At 41.3% G+C, this 24,919-nt stretch overlaps 1 protein-coding gene across 13 annotated transcripts in view; it reads left to right on the top strand.

Moving 5' to 3' along the window:
* The window catches only part of FMN1 (formin 1), a 467,182-nt gene that overhangs the window by 35,047 nt on the left and 407,216 nt on the right, over positions 1–24,919 (top strand). For all 13 annotated transcript variants that reach the window (XM_084975416.1, XM_084975406.1, XM_084975442.1 and 10 more), the window contains one exon: positions 7,885–9,855. In XM_084975416.1, coding sequence (XP_084831542.1) covers positions 8,016–9,855 — 1,840 coding nt within the window. In that variant the 5' untranslated portion in view covers positions 7,885–8,015. The remainder of the gene's footprint in view (positions 1–7,884; positions 9,856–24,919) is intronic.

The raw sequence follows: 24,919 nt of genomic DNA, 5'->3' as shown, positions 1-24,919 counted from the left end.
CCTCTTGGATGCTGTGTGGGGTTTTTAACCCATTGAGCCACAACGGGAACTCCATAGGAGTACCTTGTCTATTTGCTTATATGATCATTGGAAACTCAGAAATTATGAGCACATCAGAGCAACATTTGCTTCTGGATTTGGACCCTCAGAGACTGGTAGAATAGAATTTCATCTTGGAAGCAGAGAAACCTCTGTGACTTTAAAAATACTTTTTTCAGGATTTGTAGAATGGGACACTTTTCTTTTTCAATTAATGGGTACTAAATTTTACCAAGTATTCTGCCACAAACCACATGGCCAACTCCACGGCCCATTCTATAACCCCAAGTCACACTTTTCATCTTTTGTACTCTACAGTTTGATCCCTAGTTGAAATGACCTTCATGATGGTTTGACATCATGGTTTTGACTTTCACTATTTTTAAAGTACTTCTCTGCAAAAGAAAATGTAGCAAAGAAAATTAGAGAAGGAAAGTTATAGAAGGTCTTTAAGATGGATAAGGCTTAATCTAAGAATTTAAGGCTACACCTGGGTGTGTGACTCCTTTTACTCTCAAAGAAAGGAAGAAGAAAGTCTTGCCAGTATTATGGAAGCCTGATTATTTACTCTAACATTAGCTTCTAAAGACATGGGTTCTGGTCTCAGTTTGTATACACCGTTTGAAAGATTTTAGATGTAGGGTTTACAAAGTTGTAATAAAAGCACAATAAGAAGTTAGACTATTGAACTTTAATTTTCTCAGTTATAAAATATGAGGAATCGGAGTTCCTGGCATGGCGCAGTAGAAACAAGTCTGAATAGGAACTATGAGGCTGCGGGTTCGATCCCTGGCCTTGCTCAGTCAGTTAAGGATCCAGCATTGCCATGAGCTGTGATGTAGGTTGTAGACATGGATCAGATCCTGCATTGCTGTGGCTGTGGTGTAGGCCAGCAGCTACAGCTCTGATTTGACCCCTAGCCTGGGAAACTCCATGTGCCAAGGGTGTGGCTCTAAAAAGCAAAAAAAAAAAAAAAAAAAAAAAAGAAAAAAGAAAAAGAAAAAAGAAATTATCACAAAAAATAAAATATGAGGAATTATCTTACTACCTATTTCTCAGCCTCTTTTGAAATCTCTTTCCCTTCCACTCACTCCTTAAATATCTGTGTTCCCCATACTATACTCTGCAAACTTTGCTTTTCTCAGTCTGCATTCTCTTCTTGAATAACTTTATCCAAGCCAATGACTAACTCTGTGTTATATGCATCTTGATAATCTTTGTCTTTTAATGTTGTGTTTAGCCCATCTATATTTAATGTAGTTATTGACATGGTTATATTTAGGTTTACCAATTGTATTGTTTGTTTTTTTTTTTTGTTTTTGCCTTGTTTTGTTCCTCACTTTGATTTCCTTTTTATTGTTTTATTTATTGTTCCACTTTATTATACCAATTGTATTTTTGATTATATCTCATGGTTTTTTTTTTTTTTAGTGTTTTCTCTAGGGATTATAATTTACATGCTGACTCATTATACTTAGAACTAAATTACTATTTTGCTTTACCATTAGGTCCCATTCATTACCTACTCTCTTTTATGTTGTAGTTGTATTGTGTATTATATGTACACACATTGCAACTCCACTAATCAGTATTGTATTTTTTGCTCTCAACTGTCAAACATCTTTTAACGAATTCAAGAGAAGAACTATATTATATTTACACAGATGTTTACCATTTCTGTTACTCTTTCTTGATTCCTGATGTTACAAGCTTCTTTCTGGTATCTTTTTTCTTCTGTCTGAAGAGCTTCCATTAGCAATTTTGTTAGAGCAGGTCTGTCAGTAACTAGTTCTCTTACTTTTCCTGAGAATGTGTTTGGTTCACCCTCTCTTTTGGGGGGGGTGGTGTACTTGCGACATATGGAAGTTCCTAGGCTAGGAGTCGAATTGGAGCTACAGCTGCTGACTTACACCACAGTCACAGCAGAAGGATCCAGGCTGTGTCTGCGACCTATGCCACAGCTCACAGAAATGCCAGATCCTTAACCCACTGAGCGAGGCCAGGGATTGAACCTGTATCCTAATGGATCCTAGTCAGGTTCATTAACTGCTAAGCCACAGAGGGAACTTCTTACCTTCATTCTTAAATAATATTTTCACTGGATATAAAATTCTGAGTTCACAGGTCTTTTTTTTTTTTTTCTTCTTCCAATAATTTAAAAAAGTCACTCCATTTCATTTTGACCCCCTGGTTTCTGATGATAAATCTGTGGTCATTTAAGTCATTTCTTTATAAGTAATGCATCAATTTTCTCTGGCTGCTTTCAAGATTTTTTTTTTTTTTTTGGTCTTTAGTTTCCAGTAGTTTGACTGGGAATAGACTAATTTGGGTATATTCTGCTTGGGGATCACTGAGCTCCTTGAATCTGTAGGTGTATGTGTTTCACCACATTTTGGAAGTTTTCAACCATTATTTTTTCAAACATATTTTCTATACATAGCTCTTTATCTTGTCTTTCTAGGATTCTGGTGAGATAACTATTCCCATTTTTTTTTGTACTGTGGGTTCTTGAGGCTCTGATTATTTACTTTTCCAATTTTCTCTCTCTTTGTTGTTCAGATTAGGTAATTTCTATTGATCTGTCTTCAGGTTCTTTGACCCTTTCCTGTGCATCTCTATTCTGCTATTGAGCCTATGCAGTGAGTTTTTTATTACTGTATTTTTAAGTTCAAAAATGTCCCTTTGACTGTCTTTTGTATCTAATGTGTCTTTTCTGAGAAAAATCTCTCTCCACTTATTTCAAGAGTGGTAACTCTTACTCATTGGAGCATTTCTATTACAGCTGTTTTACGTCTTTATCAGACTTAAAAAAACACCTGATAATTTAACATCTGTGTCATCTCAGAGTTGGCATCAGTTGATTGATTTTCCCATGGGAGTTGAGATCTTCCTGGTTCTTTGTATGCTGAGTAGTTTTTGGTTCTATCTTGAACTTTTTGAATATTAAAAATTCTGAGGTTTTTTTTTTTTCCTTTTATCAGGCAGCCAACCTGGTATAGTTCAGACTGCAAGTTCCAATGAGCCTTCTGTTGGTTGTGTTTTTACTATCAGTTCCATTTTTAGAGCTGTTGCATTGTTGTTTGGTGCTATCCCATGAATATGCCATCCAGTGGCCACTCTAAGAAGTCTGGCTACATTACCACTGCCCTGGTTCTGGCTACACTTCTTTCTGAAATACTAAAACTGTTTTTTAGTGACCTATGACTCTACAGTCTTATACCCTATTGATTTAGTCTCTACTTTGCTGCTGGAGCAATAATTCGATAATACAAATACAAATAAACAGTATGCCTTGCTTAGGATTCCTCAGTGATTCTTCATGGTTCCTGGGATGTTCAAGCTCCTTAGCCTGTGTTCAGTACAGTCCCTTACCACACCACTGTTCCTCAAGCCCAGATCAGAGGAAATGTTGTCCCAAGAGCATGAGGTGAACCCCTGTTTCTTTTTCTCATTTCTTGTTCTGCCCCTCCCTGGCCCCAGATGTGGACATCAGAAAGAGCATTCTGTATTGAAGTTTCTAGTAGAAGAGGTAAGGAAATGGAATGGTTTTTTTTAAAATAGTAGCTTCATGCCTTGCACTGCAGCTTTATTGCTATAAAATCCAATCTCTCTCTCTCTCTCTTTTTTTTTTTTTTTGTCTTTTTGTCTTTTTAAGGCTGCACCCGTGGCATATGGAGGTTCCTGGGCTGGGGTCTAATCGGAGCTGTAGCCACCGGTCTACACCACAGCCACAGCAACGCCAGATCTGAGCCATGTCTGTGGCCTATACCACAGCTCGCAGCAATGCCAGATCGAACCCCCAACCTCATGGTTCCTTGTTGGATTCGTTTCCACTGTGCCATAATAGGAACTCCATAAAATCCAATCTCATAATTTCCTAAACCTTGACTTTATTTATTTTTTGTAAGATTTTTATTTTTTCTATTATAGTTGATTTAAAATGTTCTGTGAATTTCTGCTGTACAACAAGGTGACCCAGTCTCTCTCTCTCTCACACACACATGTATATATACATACATTCTTTTTTTCAGATTATCTCCCACCATGTTCCATCACAAGTGACTAGACATAGTTCCCTGTGCTATACAGCAGATCTCATTGCTTATCCACTCCAAATGCAATAGTTTGCATCTACTAACCCCAAACTGCCAGTCCATCCCACTGCCTCTGCCTCCCTCTTGGCAACAACAAGCCTGTTCTCCAAGTCCATGAGTTTGTTTCTTTTCTGTAGGAAGGTTTGTTTGTGCTGTATATTAGATTCCAGATATAAGTGATATCATATGGTATTTGGCTTTCTCTTTCTGACTTACTTCACTTGGTATGAGAGTCTCTAGTTCACCTATGTTGCTGCAAATGGCATTCTTTTGTTCTTTTTTATAGCTGAGTAGTAGTCCATTGTGTATATATACCACATCTTCTTAATCCATTCATCTGTTGGTGGACATTTAGGTTGTTTCCATATTTTGACTATTGTGAATAGTGCTGAAGTGAACAATATGGGTGCATTATCTTTTTCAATGAAAGTTTTATCTGGATGTATGCCCAGGAGTGGGATTTCTGGGTCATGTGGTAGTTCTATATTTCGTTTTCTGAGGTACCTCCATACCGTTTTCCATTGTGGTTGTACCAATTTAAAGTCCCAACAACAGTGAAGGAGGGTACCTTTTTATCCACACCCTCTCCAGCAGCTGTTATTTGTTGACTTGTTAATGATGGCCATTCCGACAGGTATGAGGTGGTACCTAATTGTAGTATTGATTTGCATTTCTCTTATAATCAGTGATGTTGAGCATCTTTTCATGTGCCTGTTGGCCATCTGTATATCTTTGCCTATGTAGGTCTTTTGCCCATTTTTCAACAGAGTTGTTATTGCTGTTGCTGTTGAGTTGTATAAGTTGTTTGTATGTTTTAGAGATTAAGCTCTTGTCAGTTGAATCATTTGAAACTATTTTCTCCCATTCTTTAAGTTGTCTTTTGTTTTTATGGTTTCCTTTGCTGTGCAAAAGCTTGTCAGTTTGATTAGGTTCCATTGATTTATTTATTTATTTTTCTCATTTCTTTTTCTATGGTTGACTTCTAGTTTCATGCCAGTGTGGTCAGAGAAGATACTTGAAATAATTTCTATGTTCTTAAATTTGTTTAGGTTAATTTTGTGTCCCAGTATGTGGTCAGTCCTTGAGAATGTTCCACGTGCACTTGAAAATAATATATATTCTGAGTTTTTTGGATGTAATGTCCTGAAAATGTCTAACTTTTAAAGTCTAACCTTTCTATTGTGTCAGTTAGGAACTCTTTTGCCTTAATGATTTTCTCTCTAGCAGATCTGTCCATTGATGTGAGTGGGTGTTAAAGTCTCCTACTCTTATTGTATTCCCATCAATTTCTCCTTTTATGTCTGTCAGTATTTGTTGTATGTATCTGAGTGCTCCTGTATTTAAAGCTTGACTTTAGTTTCCCAACTGTGACTAACATACAAAATCCTAACCATGGCATTTTCTCCATGTGCATAATCAAGATTTATAAGTACCAGGAAAAAAATTGGTTAACCCTATGATAGAGAACTTTATGTCTGTAATCTTCACAAAAGATATAACCTTTATATAAGTCAGCCACCCTTTATGTTCTGTATTAGAATTTTTATTGGGTTCTACTTGGCAGATGCAGATGCAATGAATTTCTGATGCCCAGACCCTAGATTATATTGTTTAAGAAACAACCTTACTGAATAGCATTTTGTCTGATGAGACACGCTGAAACTATCCAGTGAGTGGTAAAAGTAGCAAGATGTGAGACATGGTTGAAGAAATAATATGGGTTAGCACCAAGCTGGCAAAATAAAGGGACTCTTCTATTCAGATTTCTTGGAAAACTAGTTCATCAATAGAATGCAGTAGATAAAGAGCCACTTTACCTACAGATCCAGGAAAGGAGGCTGACTTAGTTTTGATACTTTCTCCTTCTGAGACATATGACCTTGAACAAGATCCTTGATCTCTCTGAATTTCTAACTTTTCACCTGTAAAAAGAAGACATTTATTAAATGAGGTAACAAAATATATACACACATATATATTTAATATCTCAAAATCACTCTCTTAGAGAATAGGCTTTTAGAATAAGCAATCGTATTTTCACTTGAAATCATGGCGTCAACTTTGTGCTGCTACTTTGAACAGATTATAAGAAACTTTAACTCTTCCGCACCTCCCACATTACACACTTCTCTGAAGCCAGGGAAATTGAGGAGGTAGGAAGAACTAGGGGAAAATGATGTGTGAAGGCAAAACAAGGCTTCTCCCATATTCCCGTAACTTAAAATAGCACTTCTACAGCTTCACTTCAGCTTTTTGACAATTCCTAAATTTAACTCTTGATGCTCAGCATGATAAATAGTGGATATTGGCAGTATGCAATTGCTTTAAGGACTGGTTGTTATAAAACCACCCCCAAATAAACACCACCTCCAAAATGAGTTTGTACCAACAAGTATTAGGTGTCTAGACATGTGTGCACTTTTAGGAAAGGCCATGAATAAGCATTTTAGAAGAGTTTGAGAGATATGACTAGTTGAATGAGAATAATCCTGTAGGAAATTGTGAAAGCAGCAAGGCCTCTGCTGGCCTCCCATTGCTTCTGTGCCTCCCCCCTTCATGTCCTTCTTACCCTTGCTCTGAGTACCCTGAGTTTGCCTGAAAAGTTTGGGTTGACCATATGTTTGCATTTTTTTTTCTTTTTACCTTCATTTTATCACTCCTATCTTCATCTGCTTCCTTCCTTAAGCAGTCTCTAGTTAAAAGATCTTCCTCCTTTCTCTGTTCCTTCCCTCAAAATGTACTTTTATGTAGATTTTTACATTTAGACTCAGAAAAGATCTGAACCATCACTAAAGATATCAGTGGTTAATAAGTGGTTATTGCATTACTCTTCCCAAGGAACTTGTTTTAAGCTTGAAAGTCTGGGTTATACCTTCATTTAAGAAATGAAGAAGCATATATAGAATTCTAAGCTCGTGCTTGCACGGAGGGATGTTTAACACAGAGACACCCCCGGGATACTTCACATTACATGAGGGAGCAGCCACCTTCACTGCCTGTGTGACAGTTAAACCACTTCATAGTGAAGACATTGAAAGTTCATTCAGGGCTGTCAGTGGCTTATGGCCTTTTCCTCTTTCTCTGCCATTTCATCTGGCTTCAAATAGACAAGAAGTAAGAAAATGAACAAAAAACTTAGTTAAGATTCCCCAGTTACTTCTTTAAATTTTAAAATTTAAAAATTTCCCTTTTTACTCTTTTGCCATAATATATGAATTGTGTCCAGAAGAGACTCCAAATTTGTGTCCTATATCTCCCCCCCACACCCACACTGCTTTAAGTTAAATAGATAATTAATTCAAAGGTACTTCTTTGGAGAGTAAAAAGGCTTGACTCATTTTTGCAGAGTAGTATTCCAAACATGAGTTATTAAAATGGCTGGGTTTTCTAAGGATCTGAAAGTTCTCTTTTCTCAGGATTTCTGGGAATTATGTTAACTCTATTTTATAGAAGAACCTAAACTAAAGCCTTGAGAAGTCAAGAGAACTGCTTAGGGTTTATACTAAGTCCCCAAGTGGTGAAAAAGGACTTTTTGTGCACTTTCCCATTCTCAGCTATAGAAATGCTTTGCTAGACAAGGGTGGGCTGGGAGGGGGAGAAGAGGTTGCAGTCCACCTCCAGGCTGATGCCTTGAGTTGGTTGAGGTCAGCCAGAGAGGAAGGATAAATCTGGGTTATGCTTTCATTTATATCAGCGTGTGATCCATTCATTCTGGTAGACAAGCCGCTTTCTCCCCCTGTTCCTCTAACAGGCAGTCTCATTGCTGGAGATGACTGTCAGCTGCTTTCCCTGCGTAGCCACCATCACATGCCCCACCACCAGAGCCTGGGAAGCCTGACCACAGACCAGCATCTCCAAGGCATGAATAATTAGGTAGGCATAATGGAAGGCACTCACTGTACCCTCCAATTGCGCAAGCCCATTACCGAACTCTGCTACATCAGCTTCTATCTTCCGAAGGGGGAAGTCAGAGGATTTTCGTACAAGGGCACCGTAACTCTAGACAGATCCAATAAAGGGTTTCATAACTGCTACCAAGTTAGGGAGGGGTCAGACATCAGCAGCCTCAGCCTGCAGCCGAATGAACATCCTGGTGACATTTTTTTCAAGCCAACTCCCACCAAAGACATTCTCACTGAGCTGTACCAATTCACAGCCGAGAGGGAGAGACTGCTAGCCAACCTACTGAGCTCAGACCACATCCTGGGGATTACGATGGGGAACCAGGACGGGAAGCTGCCGGAGCTCTCCGTGAGCCTGGCCCCCGAGGACGACTGTTTGCAGAGTGCCGGTGACTGGCGTGGAGAGCCTGCTGTGGGCTGTCTCCATAAGAGGAGCTCCCACGGGAACAAGAAGGCCCGGAGGTTTGGTGGAAGGGGAGAGAGCTTTGAGGCGCTCTCTCAGAGCTCCTTGCAGAAGAGGACAAGAAGGAAGGGGCGTGGGGGTCAGGAGTCAGCTCCTCAGATGGGGAAGCACCATCTCTGTTCCAGCGACTCCCTTCCTCTTTCTCAAACAAGCCCTCATCTTTGGCTCCTAGAGGAAACAGGCAACTTGCTCCCAACTGAGGCGCTTTCCTCGTCCCTGCAGACGGAAGAGAGTTGCACCCCAGAGATCCCTGGGACACTGGATGCTGACGCTGGTGTGGGGAGCTTCACGAAGGCTTCTGAGGGCGCCGGGCTTGGAAAGGGAGGGCCATTTCCTGGCTGCAGCTCCACAGAGACAGGAGACCATAGTGCAGGGGTGCCAAAGAGGGACCCTTGTGGGCTGGCACGTGTGCAAAGAGGCTCCTCTGAAAGTCACAGGGAGCCTGAGAAACATCCAGAAGCAGAGAGGGGCCGGAGAGAGAAGGCTACTGAGCGGACTTATAGAAAGAAGCCTGGTTCCAAAGTGGTGGCCAGAGTCCAGGATCTGTCTGCTCAGGTGCAGCGAGTAGTTCAAACACATCCTGAGGCTGAGGAAAGGGTTGCCATCTGCCCAGCCGCCCAAGCTGAGTTCATTCCTAGCGCAGACTTGCTCACCCTCCCGGGACCTGAGGCTGGGGATTGGGGTGCCAGGGGTCAGGGCAAGGAACAGCGAGGAGATAGGTTATGGCAGCCATCGGCCAGGGAGTGTCGCCCCACCAGCGCCGAGGGGGCTGTGAACAAGGTCCTCCTCAAGGTGATAGAGAGTGAGAAATTAGATGATGCCACCGAGGGGAAAAGGCTGGGCTTCCCCTTTGGCCCGAGAGAAACTGGGGGCAAGAGGGGAGCTGGGCCACTTCTGAGTGGCCCCAAAACCTTGTTTCTGGCTCTGCCCCATGATGGAGACCCTGGAGGTGATGAGAAGAGGCCACCCCCCACAGCCCTGGCAGCTCTTGGCCTGGTATTGAATAATTCATCCTTTCCGTCCAGTACACACAAACAGATGTCACCTGTTCCCTCTCCTCCTTCTCCAAGCCTCCCCAGCCCTCGGCAACATCACAGGATCCTCCGGCTCCCTTCCCTGCCTGGCGAGAGGGAAGCCGCTCTTGATGACTCTCTGGGTAGAAAGAGTGGTGCTTTCTCAGGGACCCCCTCTGCTGACACGTTGGAGCCACCATCTTCTACAAAGGTCACGGAGACTGAAAAAGCCAGCCCGACCTCCCTCAGAGCGGACCAAGCTCGGTTGGTGCCTGGGGAATCATTGGAAAAGACCTTGGGGCCCAGGAAGACCGCAGCTCAGCGGAAGCCCTGGTCACCTCCAGGTTAGTCCTGCTTTAAAATGCTTTCCATGTGTTCTTGGGTGAGGAGTCAGTCTGCTCGTACTATTCAGAGACTGACTAATTAACAGTGAATCAAGATTCCTAGGGCCGTTAGTCAATTCATTTGTAACAGGACAGCTGGGAGTGGTATAAAGAGTGTGGGGATGGCGAGGATGGTGTTGACTGACAGGGTCAGGGGTGTGGTTGCTTCCAGAAGTAAGTCTCTTGATTTTTTTTGTTTTCTTTTATTTTGGCATATTCTAAAGCTGCCTCTGTGGTTGCTTAACATAAGACTCTGAAAGGAAATAGGACTGGGCAGAGAAAAGTAGCCACTTGTCGCTGCCTTTGATGCTAATTGGCCCCTTGATCTAAATTCTGCTGTTTGTGCTGCTGGGGTAGCTTAAGTTTATTGGATTCTCTAAGCAGAAGAGCAAAAGCATGCCATGACTTTGCTCATCTATCTGTTGTTAGAGGTTTTTGGTTTTTGTTTTTTTAGTGATCACTTTTTTTTTTTTTTTTTTTTTTTTTTTGTCCTTTTACTATTTCTTGGGCTGCTCCCGTGGCATATGGAGGTTCCCAGGCTAGGGGTCGAATTGGAGCTGTAGCCGCCGGCCTACACCAGAGCCACAGCAACGGGGGGATCCGAGCCGCGTCTGCAACCTACACCACAGCTCACGGCAACGCCAGATGATTAACCCACTGAGCAAGGGCAGGGACTGAACCCACAACCTCATGGTTCCTAGTCGGATTTGTTAACCACTGCGCCACAACGGGAACTCCTTACTGATCACTTTTATAAGCATCATTATTTTACAGCAAAAAATTGTTTTTAATTAGAATAGGGATGAATTCATTCTGAGTTGAAGAAACTTGGTTCAGATTTTCTTTTTTTAGAACTCTTTTTTTTTTGTTGTTGTTGTTTGTTTCCCAAACAAGCACAAAGTGATGCTTATTCTTAAATGTTTTATTTATGGGTTGCTACTGTTACTGGTATAACATCATGTCTTAGACAAAAGGTGCTAACGAACTAATTGGCTTGTATGTTTAATGTGATTTAAAAGTTTATGTGAAAATAATTTTGGTGGTTCTGTAAGTGGAATCAATAAGACCAAAAAAGACAGTGCGTAAGAAATGCTACTCCTGTGTTCACCACGTTTTCCAGGCCAGTGCAGCCAGATGCTCGGGGTCTTGTATGCCATTGTGTAGGTAATAGGTTCTTTTTCAGCTGATCCTTTCGTAGCATATGGTCAGTGCTTCATCTAGGCGTGTAATATGATACATGTCTCTTCATGGTTAGAGAAAACATCAGGTGCAATTTTTGGGATAAAAATCTCCATCTAGGAAAAAGGAATTTCAGAAGGTTAAGTTTATTTGAACTCTCGATGTTTCTTTGTTTTTTTAACTTCTCTAAATCATTGATCCAGGGAAATGTATCTTTAAAAATGTAGCAGATGCTTTTTATTTTGTGCTTGTAATGTACTGATTTTAATTTGATGAGACTTGCTACTTTCCTAATATAACCAAACTGCTTAATCAGAAAAGTCATAGGATTGTAGAGTTTATATCATGTATCAGACAACCCTGGTGATGAAAATCCTTTCTCCCTGTGAGTGCTGGAGACTTTGAAATACTTGGAAAGGAAGCTCTCTGCAGTTATTAGAAACTTCTGAAGGCATGGACATGCAAGAGCTACCTCAAATCTGAAGGCTCTTTTTAGAATCCACACCAAATCCTAGGACTGTGTGTGCTGCTCCTCCAGAAACTGCATTAAATAAATACATTGAGCTTCAGTAAATCTTTTTTCTCCTGATTTAGAATTATCTTTTAATTTTGTTGTCCTCTTTCTCTTAAAAGAAAAAAAATAAACAAACAGTATTATAAAAGCTCTATCACATCTGGGTCAAAGCAGGTGCTCAGAGAACATTCAATTTCTATGGTAACTGACCTTGTACCCACTGAGGGGCAAGGTTAGTGGATGGTCACCCTTTCCTGTGACCTTGCCATACAACTGCTTAGAACTATTCCCTTTACTTTGCCCCAGCCCCCCTTTGGGATGGTGATAGCACTTTAGGAGCTATTAGAATTACACAGACTCCTTGCCTGGGGACCACCTGTGCTTCTAACGTTATAAAAGAAGCCACAGGAAAGGGGAAACATGGGAACGGGAGAGGCCTCTGTTACCTCTCTTCTGCTGGGATCTTCCTGCAGGACATCCAGATATTATGTCTTATCATCATCCCTCTGAAAAGCTGGAAGGGAGGGAGTGCTCCAGATTGTCTCCTTAATCTGTATCTTATCTTCCTGGCTCCTTGCCTTGTCTCCCTTCAATTCCCCTTTTTTTGTGGCCACGAGTCTTTATCACATCCCAGAACCTTCTGTGACTTCCTGCACAGAACCTTCTGTGACTTCCTGGTGGAAGCTACGCAGGGAGAATTTTCCTGCTTCTAGCTGCCTTGGTCCTTTACTTTATTTCTCCTCCCTCTGCATCCCAGCAGAGGCCCCAGATGGTCCCCAGTGGCCTGGACAAGGGGTGGAGCACTCATTTACCATCACTCAACAGCAGCCCTGTATCTGACTCCAGCTCCCACCTTGCTCCCATGTTAGCTATTAACCAGGTTGAGTTTATGGTCTGCGGACATTTATTTCCTGTGAAAATACCATCTAGGCTTGTTATTGAAGTGATGTGATTAAGATTATTGAAAGCGCTCATTAGCTGCTCAAGGAAGAGTTTAAGCCTGGCAAAAAGTAATCAGATCTGTTTCCAGTTGGAAGACTCTTTAGTATTATGGGCAAGTAGTTAATTCCCAGGAAAGAGTGAAATCCACTCCTCCTCACAGGACCATGTAGTGAAGGCCGGCCTTACCATCCTCACAGGAAACAGCACCAAGGTATCACAGAGGCTATTGGTCCACCTCCTTTTGGCTTTGTAACTTTCTTAACTCTTCATTCTGAGGTCTATGTGCAGAAATTTCTTTTTTCCCCCTTGTTAAGGTTTTATTGAAGTATAGTTGATTTACAATGTTGTGATAATTTATGCTGTACCACAGAGTGATTTAGTTATACAGGTACACACACCCAAGCTTTTTCAGATTCTTTTCCCACATAGATTATCGCAGAATAGTGGGTGGAGTTCCCTGTGCTATACAGCAGGTCCCTGTTGGCCAGTCATTCCATATTCCCCAGTGTGCATATTGCCAGTCCCCAACCCCTAGTCCTTCCCTCCTCCCACCTGTCTCCTTTGTTAACCATCAGTTTGTTTTCAAAGTCTGTGAGTCTGTTTCTGTTCTACAAATATGTTCATTTGTATCCTTTTTTTAAGATTCCACATATTAGTGATCTCATATGATGTTTGTCTTTCACTGTCTGACTTGCTTCACTTAGTATGATAATTTCTAGGTCCATCCATGTTGCTGCAAGTGACATTATTTTATATCTGGTGGTGCTGTGATCAAACAGAAAATATGCTAACAATGGATGGTAGCCGGATTGGTTGTCCCCTCCTTCCTCCACTATCTTGGAATTAATTTTATAGTATTTTATTTGGGGATTGAAAAACAGCTGTAGAATGTTCCCAAGCTTTTGTGGAATGTGATAATTTTTCCTGAGCCTGAGGGACTCTGGTTGTGCTAGCCTGCATAGCCATGTCCCCAGCGCTGGGATGCCCTTCTGTTTTTCTGGCCTTATTTTGCCTTTGATCTGAAATAGACACTTTTAATGCCAGAAGAATCATGTGGAACTTGGCTCCCCATGCTCAGGAGAATACACAGGGCTTCACTGTGCTGCTCAGCAATCTCATGATCTTTCTCCTTTGAAGTGGCTGAGGTGGTGGTGGCAGCCCTTGCTCTAGGCATAGTTCTTTCTGATATTCTGAATCATTTGATCAATGCTTGTGCCCATCAGACCATGTGGTTAAGTCAACTGATTAAGGGTTGAGAGGCATAGTTGTAAGAGATTTTATGATATCTAAGGCTACTGTCAAAGCTTTTAGGAGTTCCTTGGTGGCTCAGCAGCTTAAGGACCTGGCATTGTCACTACTGTGGGGTAGGTCATTGCTATGGTATGGGTTTGATCCCAGGCCTGGGAACTTCTGCATATAGCAAAAAACAACAACAAAAAACATGATATGAAATTGTATCTTGTGATTTATTTTTCCTAAAACTCTGCAGCAGGTTAAGGATTGGGTGTTGTCACTACTAGAGGTTTGGGTCACTGCTGTGGTGCAGGTTCAATCCCTGGCCTTGGAACTTCCACATCCTGCAGAAACAAACAAACATGATATGAAACTGTATGTTGTGATTTATTTTTCCTGAAAATCAAATGCTCTCCTGAGACTCTAGTGACTCACATAGGCTAGATGCTCTGGAGATCTCCCTCCCGATGTCAGGGCTGGGCTGAGTAAAGGGCACATTTGGACCAGATGATCTCAGGGGTCCTGTCACTCAGTTTTTCTCTGGTTAGTTACTTTGAGACTCCTTTTAAAATCTAATGATGAAATTCCCATTATGGCTTAGCAGGTTACGAACCCAACTAGTATCCATGAGGATGCAGGTTCGATCCCTCAGTGAGTTAATGATCTGTCGTTGCTGTGAGCTGTGGTGTAGGTTGCAGATGTGGCTTGGATATGGCGTTGCTGTGGCTGTGGTGTAGGCTGGCAGCTGCAGCTCTATTTCAACCGCTAGCCTGGGAACTTCCATATGCTGCAGGTGCAGCACTAAAAAAAAAGCAAAAAACAAAAAACCTAATGATGATAGAAAGCTATCAAAGAAGACACTGCAGTTAATTTTGCCTATATGGTATTTCAGATCCTCCCTCCACCCAAAAATAAGAAAATAAAAGCTTTGATTTCTCCTTGGGCATATATTATGGGGAGTAGAATGTAATTCTTCCTGTATTAATATTGAGGTGTGATACAATTCCAATAAGACGTTTTAAAAATTAACAACGTTAATGATTCTATGCTATCATTTAAGATTACTACAAATGTATATAAATTTGTGTAATTCATACAATTATGTGTAATTCACATAATTTCCCTCTTTCTCAAGAGATAAAAGTCAAAATCAAAAACTGTGTATGCCATAGTATATCCATATAAAACAAATATAGGGCAAATATATGACTTAAATTGAGAGGAAGTACATTGTTATACACTTTTGAGAAAGTAAGAGAGTTTAGTTGAAACTGTATGGAACCTTGACATATAGTTCAACCCTATTTTAGGAATTTAGGTCACGTAAATAGACACACTAGTAAGACTATAGGCATAGGGTTGTTTACAGCAACATTGTGTATAGTGACCAAAGCAGCTAGAAAAAAAAATGAAATGTAGAGAAACAGCTACCTAAATTAGAGTACATTTATACTCTGTAGTATTATGAGGCTATCTAAAGTGTTAAACTAAATCTTTAGCTGGCAAATTCCAAAATAATGTATAGCCTGCTCTGTTTTTGTAAAGACAGCAAGTATCATCACCTCTCCATATCTGAGTGTATGTGTTTAGTATGGGTTTGAATATCAGGGAGACAGGTGTAGAAAAAGTCCAGCCTGTTGAGATTCTTTACCTAGCAGTGGGGCAGGGTGGGAGTGGAGAATGGGAGATGGTGAAGGAGGAAGATCCAGAAGCACTGGGGAAGAGCATTAACTTCTTTCCTTTACGTATTTTTACATTGCTTCACTGGTTGTTGTGAATGGGTCACTTTGATGATTTTTAAAGAGTTATGTTTAAAGAAAAACATAAATACACCATCTAGAGGAATTGTGCACACATATGTGTGTTGAGGGGGTGGGCGATGTAGGATCACAGCTAAAACACCTTTCTGTGTCTTCCCCATGTCCTTTAATGAAGCTAGAAGTGCAGCACTGGGACTGGAGCATTGTTACAAAGGGGTATGGGGGTGGCTTGAGAGCTATGGAAGCAACACCCAAGAAGGACTAGTCAGGAAGGCAGCGTTGGATGAGGAGGAGAAGCATCTAGATGCCAAGAGAAGGAGGCATCTCAGAAAGGCTCCAGGGTTGGACAGGTCCTGACTGGGAACAGACACCCCAGCCTGAAGGAGCAAGGGAAGCAGTGGTTACTGGAACCCAGACAGGCGAGCTTGGTGGGGGGGCATCTGGCAAGAATGGTGGTCTGTGATAGAGGCTTTTAGCAGAGAAGAAGCTGCAGGAAGAAATACCCTGGCCTCACTCTCTTCTGCCTAGAAACTTCCTTGAACTGAACCAACCAGAAGCAGAGTGTAAGGGAGCAGGTGGATGCCTCCAAGCTCAGCCTTCCAGGGCCCAGAGAAGGATGGAGAAAAGTCAGATGTGGAGGGGCAAGTGGGAGGCAAGATGATGCATCAGCCGAGCCATGAAGACCAAGAAATGTGGAATGATGGAGTGGAATTTCAATCAAGGAATAGGGTAGAAAAGAATGAGTGTGTATGTGCAGGTAGGCTTTGATATAGAGTGGTGGTTATCTTCATAGTAAGTGATTATTGCAGTGTTTTGTTTTTGTCATATGACTTTTATGCCTCTGGATTTAATTTGGTTGACTGTCTCTTTTAGTGTTAAGAGTAGAAACTAGAGAAAGCGAAGGAAAGAATTGGAAGATCTTGTGATACAATTCTCAACCCCAGGATTCAAGGAAAAGTGTCTAGTTTTTAAAATCCAAGCTCTTATTTGTAACAGTGATTGATAGCCCATTGTGTTCTATTGCTTTTTTGCGACAAGCATAAAAATAACTTTAAAATGTGATCCCCCGTCATCTCAAATTAAGAATAGCTAATTGGCATATGAAATATGAAATGGATTTTCTGCTAATGAGCAATTTGTGTTTGGAGGTCAGTTTCCGTATGAAATAAATGATGAGTGCTTCTCTCATTTGAATTTTATTTTTCAGAAGGGAATGTGTTTCAACCAGGACCACGACTATATTCTTATGTTCTACATATATGAATCTTTTCCCAGATTAATGTCCAGTTGTACTTTGAGGGTAGTATCTTCTGTGGAATTTTCACTTAGCTGTTTTCTTCTATCCTTGGATTCACAGCACAAGGTTTAAAACAAGGGTGGCAGCCTATGGACCTAGGCCATATACATCCACCTAAGGTAATTCTTTTTTTTTTTTTTTGTCTTTTTAGGTCTGTACCTGTGGCAAATGGAGGTTCCCAGGCTAGGGGTCGAATGGGAGGTGTAGCAGTTGGCCTACACCACAGCCACAGGAATGCCAGATCCAAGCCATGTCTGCCACCTACGCCACAGCTTAGGACAACACTAGATCCTTAACCAACTGAGCGAGGCCAGGGATTGAACCTGCGTCCTCATGGATACTAGTCAGATTCTTTTCCGCTGAGCTATGACGGGACCTCCTAAAGTAATCCTAAAGGTGTGGAAATGACAGAAGTAATACTTGATTAAAAGTTATAGCTACTGAATTAACTAATGAGTTATCGACCATTTTCTTGTATGGTCCTTTTTTATATGCTTTTTTATTTTTTAATTTTAATTTTTTTAAAGTTTTATTGAAGTATAATTGATTTACACAGCTGTGATCATTTCTGCTATCAATAAAGTGATTCAGTTATACATAGTCACACATTCATTCTCTTTCAGATTTTCTCCACATAGATTGTTACAGAATATTGGGTAGAGTTCTTGGTGCTATATAGCAGAGCATGTACAGCATATTTTTATATGCTTGATTTTATCAGAGACATTAGAAAAAAACAGAAACACTGAAAATGGATATAATTACTGTCTAAAAAAATCTTTATGTTATGTTGGCCATATTTCATGTAAAAAATATAATACAAACTACTTTATAAAGTTTTGATTAAAGCTTTGGTTATATTGCATGAGAAATAAAGTAATTTCACGGAGTGGATTAAAATAGTTATAGCTACTGAAAAGTCTTAGAAGATAAAACCATTTTATAAATAAATAGATATTAAATTTTGAAGAAAAATTTATCACATACTTTATTTATTTATTTGCAACACTCAACCACTCTGCCTCACAGTATCACTGGTTGGGGTATAAAAAAAGACTCAAACACTTAAAGTTGTATTTGGATTGGAAGCATTTTATCAGACTGATAAAGTACTGAATATTGACAGTGTATGTATTATTTCATTCCTCATGGGCTCTTCTGGAAGAGGGTGCTTTTTGCAAACAGTAAACACCACTCCAGGGCCTTCCCCCCCCCCGCCCCACCCCCATCTCTCTCTGTCTCTCTCACTCTCTTGCTCTCAATAGTTTATCAAGTAAATGGCTGTAACTGCGTATCTTAACTTCATCCACTTTCTGATCACTTACACTTAAAGTAGCTTCTGTTAGATAGTTCTTCACTGGGAACCAAGCCTATTTTCATGGCTTATGGGCCGTGATATTAGGTCATACTATCCCCCTAGAGTTCCTCAGTGTGTCCTCCCAGCTCAGTATGGCTCCTGCCATAGCAAGTTCTGGAGTTCCTTCACTCCCACAGAAGGGCCTGGAGTTTTTTTCCAGTCATGGATTGTTCCACTGCATTGAACCAAATGCTTCCTATAGGTCTCAGAGCCTTTGGGGACAGAACTTGAAACGAGAATTGGGATCAGATATGAAGAGGGTGTGGAGGGACTTGTGGGGTCCTGGAAGGCTATTGAACTATAGGGGGAAATGGCGTATGTGGGAGCAGAGGCAGCACAAGAAGACAAGTCTGAGCCAAAAGTCTGTGCACAGACATTTCCTTGTACCCCCAGGAAGGCTGCTTCTAGGGAGAAGGGGCTATAGCCTGAAGGGAGGGAAGAACTTGGCCCTCAGAAGCCCCACAGTTTTGGAGTGTGAAAGAACAGAGACTTTCTTACTGGCCAGAGTGAGAGCATAGCCCCAGCCTCCAAGGTCCCCAAGGGCAGTAGAGTGACAGAGCAACGGAGTAGAAGGTTGGCAAGGTCAGCTGGCATTCAGGCGCAGAAAGCTTGTGGGACCCGTGGTGAGCACAACCAGGAAGGAGGAGCCTGAGAACAGACTGGACTTCATGACAAGCAAGGAAGGAAGGGCTTCAGACACTGAGCTTCAGATTTTCATGATGCATATGACCCAGTTTTATTCACTCTAAAGCAGTAAATTGGATCATTGAAGTTTCCCATAATTTTCCTAAAATATTTTGATGTGGGTCTTTTCTTTGAAGCCCAAATTAAAGGTTGTTTGGGGTTTTTGTTGTTGTTGTTGTTGTTTGTTTGTTTTACTGCACCTGCATCATGTGGAAGTCCCCTGGCCAGGGATCGAGCCCACACCACAGCAGTGACCCGAGGCGCAGCAGTGACAGTGCTGGATCCTTAACCTGCTGAGCTACTGGGGAATTCCATAAACCTAAAGTAAAGGTTTGTTTTGTTTTGTTTTTTGTCTTTTTAGGGCCACATCTACGGCATGTGGAAGTTCTCAGGCTAAGGGTCAAATCAGAGCTGTGGCTGTTCGCCAGAGCCAGAGCCATAGCTGTAGCCACAGCAATGTGGGATCAGAGCCACATCTGCAACATATACCGCAGCTTGTGGCAGCGCTGGATCCTTTAACTCACTGAGCGAGGCCACATCTTCATGGATACTAGTTGATTGATTTCTTAGCCTGCCGCCTAGGAACTTCTAAATTGAAGCAGGTTAAGAAAATGAGGTTGAGTTTTGCATTTTTAGGGAGAACCCCAAAATAATCCTGTGGCAGGTGAAAGTGCTTGGTTTTCAGGTTAGCCCAGAGGAATTGCAGAGAGAGTAACGTGCCGTATGAGACTTGAGCCCAAGCACTGTCTCCCCAGGATTCAGTCACAGGTCTGGGCATGTCTGGATAATTAAATGGTTAGACTTATCCTGAGCATTTTGCTTGAGTGCCCAGAGGATAGTCACCAGGCAGAGCCCCTCCAAAGGAGAGGCAGTATTTGAGGCACATGAGAGGGTACCAGCCCCAGGGGAGAGAGAGCGTTGAAAAGAGCGTAAGATGTTTCTTCCTGACTCTCTGCTGACTTGTGCCTGGATGGCAGGGAGAGAGGACAGCAATAAGAAAGCAGTGTGAAAATTTAAAAAGTCATCTATCTAAAATGTCCTTAAGATAGTGAAGGCAGAGTCTGCATAAGAGGGCATAACACATGTGGGTGAAGGGGCCCTGCTGCCAGGGCTGTTGGGTCATGAAGCAGCTGGGAACACAGTGGAAGGGACCAGATATGACCTCATCCCAGGGAGGAGAGGGGAGGAAGGGAGGTTGGCCATAGTATCTAAGCAACACACATAGTACCTTAGCTTTAGTGACCTGGTGACAGTTCTAGCAGCATCCAGAGGCACCTTAAGCAACCAGACAAGAGAGAACAGCAGTTACGATGAGGGATGAAAAGGATCAGATCCATGGGTGTATGTGAGTCCTGGAATGATTTGGAGAAATTGGAGTGTAGGGGGAGGGGACCCAATGGGTAGAGCCAGAGAAATATTCTTTTTGTACCCTTTATTACTCCTCTGAGTGCATTTGCTGGAAGGGAGAACATCAAATTCACAGGGTTCTTTTGGGAATCAAATGAAATAATGTCAATGAAAATAGTCCCCAATGCATTAGGAATTGTTAGCTTTCTTATCATGACATCATTATTGGTTCACTGAGTCAGAAAAGATTTTAATCATTTATTCCTTTTGGTGTTTTCCAGTGAAGAAATGATGCTACAAATAATAGGTTACTATTGGCTATCCAATGTGGATATTTTTCTTTGTGCTCAATTAAAGCTTCTCCTTTTGCTTCTGTTTTTTAAGCTACTTGCTATTTTTTAAGCTGTCTCTTATTGGTTTTTTTTTTTTTCTTCCATGTTTGGCATACAGCTCTGTTTAAGTTTAAATGTACTGCAGAATGATTTGATTTGCATACATCATGAAGTGATTATCACAGTAAGTTTAAAGAACATGCATACAAGGTTAAAGCAATGGAAAAAAGATTTTTTTTCTTGTGATGAGAACACAGGATTTACTCTCAACAGCTTCAATATATAACATACAGCAGTGTTAATCTTATCATGTTGTACATTTCCTCCCTAGTATTTATTTACCTTATAACTGGAAGTTTGTGCTTTTTGACTGCCTCATCCAATACCCCTCCCCCCATCCTCCTGTGTCTGGTAACTACAAATCTGATGTCTTTTCCACTGAGTTTGTTTGTTTGCTTTTGAAGTATAATTGACCTACAACACTATGTTGGTTCCTGTTACACAACATGGCGATTTGATTGCATTTTTTTTTTTTTTTTTTTGGCCTCATCTGAGGCATGTGGAAGTTGCTGGGCCAGGGGCTAGGGATTAAACCCATGCCACAACAGTGACATGAGCCACAGCAGTGATAATGCTGGTTCCATAACCTGCTGTGCTACAAGAGAACTCCATAGCATGATGATTTGTTATATCTATACATTTCAAACTGATCACTGCAATAAGTCTAGTTATGACATGTCACCATACAAAGATGTTACATAGTTATGGACTATATTCCCTACACTGTACATTTTATCCCCCAGACTCATTTTGTACCTCTAAACTCTCTCATCTATTTATTTCCTCCCTCTACCCCTTCCCCTCTGGCAACCACTTGTTTGTTCTCTGTCTCTATAACTCTGTTTCTGTTTTATTTTGCTTATTGGATTCCTTGCCCATTTTTGTGATCTAGTATAGATTTCTGGTATGTGGTTATTTACCAGGTTTATATATATTTATACATGACTAAGTTGCTAATCTCTTAATTTCAAACACAGTTTAGCAACCCTGCATTTTTATTCCCTTCACAGCATGTTTACTGTGTTAACATCATAGTTTAAATCTTTTTGTGTATTTATATATTGTGGATAGAGATGATTTTTATCACTCTTGTCTTTTAACCTTCTTATTAGCTTTCTATGTGGCTGATTTACAATTGTTACTGTATATGCCTTTATCAATGAGATTTTTCCTTTCATAATTTTCATGTTTCTAGTTGTAGCCTTTTTCAATTTAGAGACATTCCTTTAACACTTCTTGTAAAGCTGGTTTTGTGGTGCTGAACTCTTTTAGCTTTTGCTTCTCTATAAAACTTTTGATATATCCGTCAAATCCAAAGGAAAGGGAGTTCCACTGTGGCTTAGTGGGTTAAGAATCACACATGGTGTCCATGAGGATGCAGATTCAACCCCTAGCCTCACTCAGTGGGTTAAGGACATGGCATTGCTGCAAACTGTGGCATAGGTCGCAGATGCAGCTCAGATCCAGAGTTGCTGTGGCCGTGGAATAGGCTGGCAGCTGCAGCTCTGATTCAACCCCTAGCCCGGAAACATCCATATGATGATGCAGTGTGGCAGCGAAAAGGAAAAAAAAAAAATCCTGATGGGAAGACTTGTGGAGTAGATTATCTTTTGTTGTAGATTTTCCCCTTACATCACTTTAACTATATTGTGCCACTCCCTTCTGGCCTGCAGAGTTTCTGCTGAAAAGTCAGCTGATAGCCTCATGGGAGTTCCCTTATATGTAAGTTATTGCTTTTCCCTTGCAGCTTTTAATATTCTCTTTATCTTTGAGATTTTCCCATTTTAATACAGTGTGTCTTGGTGTGTTCCTTTTTGGGTTGATCCAGATTGAGACTTTCTGTGCTTCCTGTGTCTGTTTCTTTTCCCAGGTTAGGGAAGTTTTCAGCTATTATCTTCAAATACATTCTTTTCCACTTTCTCTCTTCTCTTTATAGGGCCCATATAATATGAATGTTAGTATGCTTGATGTTGTCCCAGAGGTCTCAAACTGTCCTCATTTCTTTTTTTTTTTTCTTTTTAGCTTCAGTTATTTCCATTACTCTGTCTTCCAGCTCACTGCTCCATTCTTCTATATCATCTAATCTACTGTTGATTTCTTCCAGTGTATTTTTCATTTCAGTGATAGTATTCTTCATCTCTGTTTGGTTCTTCTTTATATTTTCTAACTCTTTGTTAAAAACTTCTGACTTCTCACTCTGTTCATTCAGTCTTCTCTTGAGTTCTTTGAACAACTTTACAATCATTGTCTTGAACTCTTTATCAGGTAGATTGCCCTATCTACACTTAGTTTTCTTCTGGAGTTTTATCTTGTTAGTTCATTTGGGACATATTTCTCTGTCACCTCATTTTGCCTGATTTCCTGTTTTTATTTCTATATATTTGGTAGATTGACTATGTTTCCCTATGGAGAAGTGGCCATTTTTAGGAAACATCCTATGTGTCCCAGCACACTCCCCTCCGGTTACCAGAGCTGTATGCTTCAGGGGTGCCCCCTCTGTGGGCTATGTGGGTCTTCTGTTGTGGTGGACTGACTACTGTAGGTTGTCTGGTATATGTTTCTGGCCCCTGGTTTGGTTGCCAGGCCTTGCCTTGTATAGAAGTTGTTGTCCCTGGTGGGCAGGGCTGATTCATAAAGCAGTTGGCTGCTAAGCCCTGGTGGGGAGGGTGGGTTCCCAGGGCTAGTGCTGGGAGAGCCAGGTTCTGAGGTAGGTGATTGTGGGGCTGAGGTTCCTGGGCCTGTTGCCAGCCTGCTGAAGAGTGGGGCCAGGGCATTGGCGGGGGAGGGGGAAGTGTTTCAGGGTTTGTGCTTGCTCACTGATGGGTGGAACCAGATCCTGTGGTCTCTGCAACAGGACTCTGAAGGTCCCAAAGCTTGTATCAGCCTGCTGGTGGGTGGGGCCAGATCCTGGGGCCCCTGGCTGAGGTGCCTAAGGTGTTGCAGAGCTGATGTTGCCCTGCTGGTGGACAGGGCTGGGTCCAGGGGTTTCTGTGGGGTCAGCAGTCTTAAGACAGCAGGCCTGCTGGTAGGTGGGGCTGTGTCTCTGCCTGGCCAGTTACTTGGCCTGAGGTTGGTGCTGGGCCAACAAGCTGATGGGAAGGGTCAGGTTTCAGAGCTAATATGCTAGAGAGAAGATTCTAAAATGGTGCTTGCCAACACCTGTGTACACATGGTAGAACAAACTCCCAAAGTGGCTGCCATCAGTGTCTGTGTCCCTAAGGTGAGCTCTGGTTGCCTTCTGCTGCTCCAGAAGACTCTCACAGATCAGCAGGTAGGTCTGACTTAGGCTTCTTTCAAATTACTGCTTCTGCTCTGGGTCCAGGAGCGTGTGGATTTTGTGTGGGTCCTTTAAGAGTAGAGTCTCTATTTCTGGCATCCCTCTGGGTCTCCCCAAAGCAAGCCTCAGTGAGCCTTCAAACCCAATATTCTGTGGTTCTTCTTCCTGGTGCAGGCCCCCCAGGCTGGGGAGCCCAACAGGGGCTCAGACTCCTTGCTTCTTGAGGAGAACCTCTGTAATTGCAATTATCCTCCATTTGTGTGTTGCCCACCCGGGGGTGTAGGTCTTGACTAGACCAAATCTTCGCCCTTCCTACCCATCTCAGGTAGTTCCTTATTTTTATCTTTATTTGTAGAAGATCTTTTCCGCTAGTCTTCCTGTCTTTCTCATCACTAGTTTCTCTGTAAATAAAGTTATAATTTTGGCGTGTCCTTGGAAGGAGGGACTCCTCCAGTTTCTTCTTGTTTTATGTAGGCTAATTTTGGATTTTTCATCTAATTTGTAAAAAAGTTGAAGGTGGTTATCACTTATAATATTTCTGATACACTCCTATGAATATAGCTTAAAACTAGTCCATGTAATAGCTTTTGAATTTAATCATTTTTAAAAATTAAAGTCATTAACAAATAAATTGAAATTGTATTTCTAATATTAACATCATTCCAAAATGAAATCATAAATTAAAGAATGACCTAGCAAAAGAACGGAAATATAAAAGTACTCTTTCTTTCTACCAATTATTTCTGAAGCGCTTAAAGTGCTATTTTCCCTCTACAAAGCTTTTGCAATTTCTGCAGCTAATCATGATCTTGTCCCCTCTGATTTTCATATCATATTTTTGTCAAGACGATAGGTTTTGGACCTTGATTATTTGCATTTTATTGTGTTAGTATATATTTTTCATATTATTCTTTCATTGTTTTGTGTGTCAATTTTGAGTTCGCATCAAGATTTTGGATGAAAGACCCTATCTTATACTTTCAGTAGAAGATTCGAAGTTCCCTAAATAGCATGTCACAAAGTAGTCAATATGGATTGGTTTA

The sequence above is a fragment of the Sus scrofa genome, chromosome 1 (assembly GCF_054392235.1).
Source record: "Sus scrofa isolate SSC_HxYL_T2T_F1_AM1 chromosome 1, Sscrofa_HxYL_maternal_Yorkshire_Landrace_v2.0, whole genome shotgun sequence".
Classification (NCBI taxonomy): Eukaryota; Metazoa; Chordata; class Mammalia; order Artiodactyla; family Suidae; genus Sus; species Sus scrofa.
Note: the sequence above shows the minus strand (reverse complement) of the source record. Positions and strands in the feature narration are given on the sequence as shown.